Source organism: Sphaeramia orbicularis, chromosome 16, assembly GCF_902148855.1.
Source record: "Sphaeramia orbicularis chromosome 16, fSphaOr1.1, whole genome shotgun sequence".
Lineage (NCBI taxonomy): Eukaryota > Metazoa > Chordata > Actinopteri > Kurtiformes > Apogonidae > Sphaeramia > Sphaeramia orbicularis.
In genome coordinates this window covers 39,962,853-39,972,043 of record NC_043972.1, presented here as the reverse complement: position 1 = coordinate 39,972,043, position 9,191 = coordinate 39,962,853, and the positions used below count along the sequence as shown (strand labels likewise).

General features: G+C 35.7%; 1 protein-coding gene across 1 annotated transcript in view; it reads right to left on the bottom strand.

Annotated features, from left to right (window-relative positions):
• Window positions 1-460: 460 nt before the first annotated feature.
• Window positions 461-9,191, bottom strand: part of LOC115435542 (glutamate receptor ionotropic, kainate 3-like) — a 239,968-nt gene continuing 231,237 nt past the window's right edge. The window contains exon 11 of the mRNA XM_030158013.1: window positions 461-688. Within this exon, the coding sequence (XP_030013873.1) occupies window positions 461-688 (228 nt within the window). The remainder of the gene's footprint in view (window positions 689-9,191) is intronic.

The following is a 9,191-nucleotide window of genomic DNA, read 5'->3' as shown; positions in this document are numbered from 1 at the left end:
TGATCTTCTATAAATAGCATCGTCTAATGAAATTTCACATCAGGTGTGCGTATTATTTCTTTTCTTTACTCCTCAACATGATGATTACATAAGTTAGTCTCTTTGGTTTAGCAAGTGTTTTATTTCTGTTTCTTTTAAAGGTGTATCATTTGAGGTGGCATTGCCAGTTCCAATAGAAATCACACAGGAAGCGAGAAATTGCACCCTGTATTGGACTTAGCAACTCAAGTGGAGGTTTTTTTTGTATTCCTCCTCCCACTGCTGGGTTGCAGAAGGCACATGCAGACATAACTGCCTTGATCACAACCCAGCATCTAACACAGTATGTGAAACCGACTTGAGTACCGTTGTGAATCTCAGCCTGCAACAATAACGGAGTAAATTACTATGTCTATTGAAAGACCACATGGAGGAAAAATATGGAGTGGTTAGAAGGACAAAAAGTGTGCATCTGATGCACTTACCGAGCAATGACAAAGAGGACACAGCTAACACCCAGGTAGGCCAGGAGGATGTAGACCCAAATGTCAGGAGTCATAGGGTTCAGGAAGGAGAAGAAGCCGTTGTTGGTGGCGTTGGGTTTGCGGTACAGGATGCTGATGCCCATGCTCATGAAGGGTTTGGTGAAGTCGATGACTTTTTCACGCATGTAGGTGATGGTGAGAGGTGCCACGGCCAGGTCTGCCCTCTGGAAACAAAGACACACAACAAACTTTTATGTTAATTTATGTTCAATTACCATTCACTGCGTTAACTCGGTGGACATGAAGCACTAAGCAAAATTAAACCTTTATCGGGCAAGTGACTATTTTTGGTTATTTCTGCATTTATTAAAAAGACAGTAGTCGCTTTTCCATTGACCCTCATATTGTGTAAATAGAAGTTGTGCGTAAAGATTTATCTAATGGAAGAACGATAATTTCGCCAAAAAGTCTCATTTTTCGATTAAAAGTTTTTGCGCTGGCAAGAGATTGTTTTTTGGGCGTAGCGCCAAGGTTATTATCATTAACGAAAACTAACGAAATGACGAAAACTAGAATTGAAAAAACATTTTCGCTAACTGAAATAAATAAAAACTATAATTAAAAGAAAAAAGAATAACTAACTGAAACTGTATTGTGTGCTTACAAAACTAACTGAAATGAATAAAAATTATGGATAAAATTCACTTCGTTTTCGTTGCTGTCAATGTCGGATTGATACAAAATCGATTTATTTCACTCGAGCAATTTTAGCTAGCGGCACCATACGGTACTTCACGGTCCGTCACTTGTGGTTTACAGTCGTCTTCTGGTCCCCACGCTACCTGGAAACATGGAGACTAAAGTTGAGAGAAAGCAGCAGAGTCCTGTCTAGGATTTATTTGAATACGACGGAGAAGAAAAGAAAAGATACGACAAAATTAAAACTAAGCATTTAGAAAATAATGAAAACTAATTTTAAAAAAATTGCAAACCTGCTCTAAAAACTAATTAAAACTAACTGAATTAAAGAAAAAAAGTTAAAACTAAATAAAACTAAACTATCATGAAAAATCCAAAACTATTATAACCTTGCGTAGCGCAAATGGTATATCAGGCAAAACTGCAAAGGAAAGACCTTTTTTCACAACTAGAGTCAGGTGAATTAAAATAACGGATGTTGATGGACGTGACAACAAGCGAAAAAGAAGAAGAAACATGTCACGGTATGTGTGGACACACCAGGAAACCCAATCATTTTTTAATTTAGTACGAGATAGAAGGGTAATACATAATAATAATAATGAATATATCTGTAAATCAACATCATATTTACATTTGTCGTCATGTTTATAGAATGACTTCTCGTGTCATCTCGCGATAATAAATAAACAAATCATCACATTTTTGATTTAATGGAAAAACCGACATTACGCACTTCTGTTTTTTCGACATTTAGTAAATATCGGTAAAGTTTTGCGCAGATGTCCAATAGAAAAGCGACTAGTGACAGCAACAGTTCCAGTGAGGACAGTGAGTCTACAATCTCAGGTCCAATGTGGTCTTCAGGGTCTGTAAGGTCCACCTCTGCATGAACAGTGAGTGTACCTGCTTTGTTAGGTACCATGAAGTAATGGTACTAATGTAAGGAATGATGTTCAAAGGGAGAATGTGGATGTGGACAGGGGTCTGGACCAGCACTGATGTTGGTCTACTGTTCTAAAAATACATGTTCCTTTTACTTTACATGTGCTTTCCTTGTATTTTTATATACAGTGTCCCAAAAAATGTGACATCATTTCATTACCTAAAAATTGTTTGCTCTTTTTGCTCAAAAAAGTGTAATCATTTGTACTGTTCTGCTTTCAGGAATAGACATGCTGTTTACTGCAACAGAAAAGCTGCTCTGTGTACTGAAGTACGCCCAAACTCAGTCAAATTTGAATGTGAAATTGTTAAAAAATTTCATAAACAAGCACCAACAGGAAAGCAGATTTGGACATGGTACAAGAAGTTTCAAGAGAAAGACTGTGTTGGAAAAAAAGACTCCACTACCGACTTGATTTGTGCCGTGTCACAAGTGATGCACACACTGATCATTTGTAATTACTTTGGAACTTTACAAAATTACCACCCCCCAGAATTTTTAGTTAGAAATTCGTAGAATAAAACATTTGATGCCCAAAATAAATCCTATCAAGTATCATTTCTCCTGATCATGTAGTCACTCCGATATGGACATCTCAAATGATGTCAATTTTTTGTGGGCACCTTGTATACTTCTTAGATTTTTTTTTTTCTTTTTTTTTTTTTTTTGCCACTTATGCATAAGGATTCAAATATGGTAACTCAATTGACCTTGATTTTCTACATAACAAAAAAAAAAAAAGTTGAAAAATATCTCAAAAGTTATAAAGTCCTGTTATGTCCTCCAATAACACACTAAGGTTGAAATGTTGTATTTCTGAGGATTTCTATGAGTGACCTATAAAGGGTTAATGTGCTTTGTTCGAGTTTTACCTCAGGCCCCTCACTAAGACGTGATCTTCACCTGAAGTCTGAATTTGTTAGGAAAAAAAACTGTATTTCACAGTTTCATCAGAGAGAAAAACTAAACTATTTCACACAAAAACCAGATATTACTTTACGATCTTTACAAAACCTGTGACTCTTCGTTATTGTTTAAACCAGGGGTGTCAAACTCATTTTAGTTCAGGGGCCACATACAGCCCAATGTGATCTCAAGTGGGCCGGACCAGTACAATAATACGCATAATAACCTTTACCTAATAATTGTAATTTTTCCACTTAATTTAAGTGTGAAAAAAGTCAAATTGCATTATGAAAATATGAAGGACCTGAACAACCATGTGCAATTTTAACAATATTATGCCTCAACTTATCATTTATACATGGACATTACACACAGTGTTACACAAACATTTGGTAACAGGTATAATATTGTTAAAATTTTAGAGTTTGGAACTTAAATAAGAACCATTTCTACAATAATATGTCTCAGCTTATTATTGACACAACTTGCAGATCACAGTGAATCTATTATTTTGTTCAAAATGTAACTATTTTTTCTGAAAACATTTCAGGTTCATATTTGTTCAGCTTATTCACATTTTATTGCAAGGATAATTTATAAATGTAAATTTGACACCCTTGATTGTTAACCCTCCGGTATTTGGGTGCGCCTTTTAGGCACACTTCTTACTTCTTACTTCAACTTCATATTATTTTTCACAATTTAAATGAGGTTAGAATTCAAAAGTTGTTCATTTTTGCATGATCTTTAAAATTCTGGCCACCAACTAAAGTTTGCACATTGTAAACAAAGAAAATTACAAGACTAGCATCTGTCTCCCAAGTGTGCCTAAAACGCACTATTTCTTCCATTTGATATGTATGATTAGGGCTGACCTTGGTTTACAAAAATAAAATCAAATTAGAGCAGAAAAATAAATCAATATATAATATTTAATAGTTTGATTTATAGGTGTGCATTTTTGGCACACTTGGTGACAGATGCTAGTATTTTTGAACATTTGACCCAGTGCCAAAAATAACAATGCAAATTAACCAATGTTGGAGTTAATCATTCACATATACCAGGCTGAAAAAATCAAATAATATGTGATCCACTTTTTCTGTAGTATATTGAAAAAAAAAAAATTTTTGTTTTTTGCATCCAAAAAAATGGTTTGTTTACATTACAAACACGGCATTTAAAGGGTTAAAAAATGTGACAATTATTGAGTATTTGGTATTTTTATTTATGGTTCAAGTTTATGAAATAGAAAAAAGTGTAAAAGAATTAAAAACAAACTGTATGAAGTTTTTTTTTTTTTTTTGACATTATTCCACGTGTGCTAAAAACGCACACTTGGTGCTTAGCTGGATGGGATACTGGAGGGTTAATATCCTCAGCATAATTTTTTTTCATTTTGCAAATTCATCCGTTGGGCCGGATTGGAACCTTTGGCGAGCCGCATTTGACCCCCGGGCCGCATGTTTGACACTCCTGATTTAAACTGACAAACATCATATGTGTAAAAGGTGACACAATCCAGATGGGATCAAAAAATTATTTGTCATTGTATGTTTTTTTTTTTTTTTCCTGAAGTTTCTGGAAGAAGCATACTTCGCCTCTCTACAGTTTTATTGTACGATTTGTCATTTCTTTGAGGTACTATAATACATCGCTGGCTGCCGTTCTGTTTAAATTGCACTGTCCACCTGAAAAATACATTTCTGTCAATATGATGTTGTGTGTTGGTAAAAAGTAGACACTTCAATTCCAATGTATCAGAGGAAATCAAATGTGGTCCCATCCAAAAAGCCATTATCTAGCGCCACCAGAATGACATACGACACCATACGGCATTATGCAACGGACACGGGTGAGCATGACGGATAACTCGCAGTCTCCTATTATATGCATATGACTGCATATTCAGAAGGTTACCATTTATATTAGCGGCCTCCACAACTCCCCTGCACAATGGCTGGACAGGAGGTTAATGAAACCAGCTGCTTGGTTCACGCTTGGATACCTCTTTCCTCTAAAAAACGACACAACACACAATGGAAGGCTTTCTTTACTTGCTGCCTACTGAGGGATGGGAGAGGAATGGGCCTTTTCATACGGACATTGTCCCTATAGCATTTTCACTCCTGAAATGAAATCCTATGTTTCCGAGATGGGATGCCACAGAGTTTATGTGGATTTCATTTTTGTGGTTGTAGAGTTATATACACAATACAAACAAACAAACAATAAATAAATAAATAAAATACGCAATTTGATCATGAATTGCCTCATTTCTTCCAACAGCCCACAGAGCCACACCAAGGTTCCCATTATTAATTCATTTATACTGACATACATGGTGTAGTTTTATTCCATTTGTTTATTTTTACATTAATCTGACAGCATCATGCTATGTTATTTCTGCCCTCTCCACTACGATACATTCAAATTTAGTCATGTTTTCGTATTTGCTGTACTTATCTTTTTTATTGTCTAGTGTTGTTTTTTATGTTTTTATTCTGCTGTTGTGCACTTTTGCTATGTCTGTCAAAGCACCTTGTATATTCAGTTTTTAAGGTGCTATATAAATAAAGTTATTATTATTATTATTATTATTATTATTATTATTATTATTATTATTATTATTAGGCAAGTGACTATTTTTGGTAATTTCCACAAACCTCAGTGAGGTCAAGAAGCATGTTGTTTTTATAACATTATACAGTGATTCAGAGAGATTTTATAGACATTTTGAGGCTGCAAATAGTGAATATGAGTGATTTTTGTCAGTTTATGACCTTATGGCAGTTGTTTTGTTGCATGTTTTTACTTTTTATCCAGTGCTGCAGGGATGTTTTATGGTAAGAGGAGGGAGACTGTTGTCACAGCAACCGACGAGGAGGTAGATGACCATGTCCAATTACACACTAAGGTTGAAATTTTGAATTTCAGAGTATTTTAATGAGTGTCCTGTAAAGGGTTAGGAATAAAGTAGAATAAAATAAGTAATTTGATCATGAATTACCTCATTTCTCCCAACAGCCCACAGAGCCACACCAAGATTTCCATTATTAACCCTTAGGGTTAGGGTTCAGGCAAGTGACTATTTTTGGTAATTTCTGCAAACATTAAACATGGGACCAGTCCCATGTCTTAGTGAGGTCAAGAAGCATGTTGGTTTTTCTAACACTATACAGTGATTCAGAGAGATTTTATAGATATTTTGAAGCTGTAAATAGTGAATATGAGTGATTTTTGTCAGTTTATGACCTTATGGCAGTTGTTTTATTACTTGTTTTTACTTTTTAGCAAGTGCTGCAGGGATGTTTTATGGTAAGAGGAGGGAGACTGTTGTCACGCCAAATGTCAAGGAGGTAGCCAACTATGTCCAATAACACACTAAGGTTGAAATTTTGAATTTCAGAGTATTTTAATGAGTGTCCTGTAAAAGGTTAAGATTAAAACTAAAATAAAATAAGTAATTTGATCATGAATTACCTCATTTTTCCCAACAGCCCACAGAGCCACACCAAGATTTCCATTATTAACCCTTAGGGTTAGGGTTCAGGCAAGTGACTATTTTTGGTAATTTCCGCTAACATTAAATATGAGGCCAATCCTTTGTCTTAGTGAGGTCAAGAAGGATGTAGTTTTTTATAACACTACATAGTGATTCAGAGATTTTATAGAAATTTGAAGCTGTAAATAGTGAAAATGAGTGATTTTTGTCAGTTTATGACCTTATAACAGTTATTTTATTGCATGTTTTTACTTTTTAGCAAGTGCTGCTTGGATGTTTTATGGTAAGAGGAGGGAGACTGTTGTCATGGCAATCGGCGAGGAGGTAGATAAAGATGTCCGATAACACACTAAGGTATTTCAATGAGTGTCCTATAAAGGGTTAAGAATAAAACTACCAACAATTCAATTATTTCACTGGCACTGTGCTAATGGGATAGCTGGTGTTGAATAATGTAAAAAAAATAAAGAACTTTTTTATTTTTTTCTTCACTTTGTAATTCACATTTTCATGACATGAGTTTTTTCACAGCACGAATGGAAGCCGATAGGTCAGGTTCAGGTCGACCTATTTGTCTGCTTGCTGTCTTCCATGTACAAATACATGCAGATAAAACAACAGACTGCACTCTTCAGAATATGTTGTTTACGACCTGTGACCTTGTCCTTATTAGCGTGGAACAGTTTCAACGGCAGGAATAATTCTTCTCTGCTTCTTCCTATTCGATAGGATCATTACACACTGCCTTTACACCACAATCTGATCTAAGATTTACCTACCAAATAGTGTATAAATACTGTGAAGACAGGAAAGGCTTCTGGATTAGGACTCTTCTATAGTCTCTGAGCTCATATTCCAGTAAATACTTCTGTGTAAATCCATCTTAGTCTTCCGAAACCTCATCAGTATTCAGCATCTACCTACACCTGCTCACCAGCATTTCCATAACAATATTTGATGTCATGCATTCTTGCATCCTACTTTTTTCAGCTTGTATAAATCAAGGCTTTCCTCATAATAACCAGAAAAAATACATAGAAAATAGTCAGAATGGCTTGAATAAAACTACTAAATCAGTAAGCTCAAATAAAAAAAACTGTAGCTAAAGGAAAATAGAAATTAATGAAAATGTCCATGCTTTCAGAGATAGTTTTAAGGTTTTTTTTCCATAAATAGATGCTCATTTCTTAGAACCTGAGGCAGTTCTTAGCATGACTATAGCTCTTCTGTGGTTTTTGACAGTTCTTTTCTCAGATTTATGTGATAACACACCAGTAAGTAACACAACAGGTCAGACAGAAAACATTTCCTATTTGCATGCATGACTGTGGATTAGATGCTCTCGCCGTCAGACCCACGGTGGCTAAATAAACGGTGGCCCACTGTAGCGATGCAAAGACGGGAGAGGCCGTGCGTCCTGCCGTGCATCTGCCGCCTTTCTTTGACTATTCCCATTTTCACATCACATTCTGCTTCCTCTGTTCTCCCTCTGCCAACTGCAGCTTTGAACCGACCTGCCACTCAGCCGGAAGATCAACCAGCATGCAATTCAACACATCCCTATGGTGAGCTAATATACATGCGACACGTCCTTGTTCTCCTTGTTGCTTAGGCACATAAACCGGGCAACAAGCAAGATATAACCTGATAGTGCCCTGCTGCGTGCCACATGTCTTGGTGTTATCTGGGTTTGCAGATGGTGGGGCTTAGCGGTTGTTCTCCCTCCGGACCTCCTCACCCAATGACACCCTGAAGGTTTCATCAAGTTACTGACATGAGGCACACATTTCAAGTCCACTGAACTCACTTAAATGGTAAGTTTAGGTCAGTATTCACAATCTTAGAACATTACCCACAGTGGATGGTGAGTGGACAAGAACACTCACACCAATGTTAAACAGTGTTCGGTTGATTCTGACAGTTCTGGATCAGTGTCTTAAAAACCACCACACTCCATTGACTGTTTAGTTTAATTGACTTCATTAGCCCAGCAGAAAACAACGAGGTAAATGAGTGAAAATACCCTAAATATACCATACAATTACACTGGGTTACAAAAAAATGTTTTTTGCAAGTTGTCTAGGTTTTTTCAACTGAATTAGGACCATTTTGCACCGCTAAATCCAAAAATGACATCTGTTTTTCTCAGTCAGGTCAGGTTTTTTTTGCTAATTTGGTTTAGAAAAATTTGATCTTCTCACAAAATTGATTATATTTTTGTGACTTTATCAGTTGATCACCCAAACTAGGTTTTAAGAGAAAAAAAAATCATTTTCTAACAGGATTCCTGTTAGGTACAATGGTGTATTCACCGCAGATGTAGCAGAATACGTCAGGCTTATTTTTGCAAGATCTTCTAGTCGAAGCCATTTCATTCACCTGTAATATTTAAAAAAAAAAACATTAATCATAAATTGGCAAAAGTAAAATCTTCAGAACTCGTTTATTGCAAGAAATACGAAATAATTTTGTATCATATGATGTGAAAATGCCCATAAATGTAAGCAAAAATGTTAAAAAGCCAATATGCAGCATAGTTCAGAAAGTTGACCTGATTGAGCAAAATGAATGGGATTTTTGGATTCAGCACACCAAAATGATCCTAAATCAGCTCAAAAAACTTAAACAATAAATTTGTTGTTGACCAGTGTTATCTATGTTTCCTACTCCT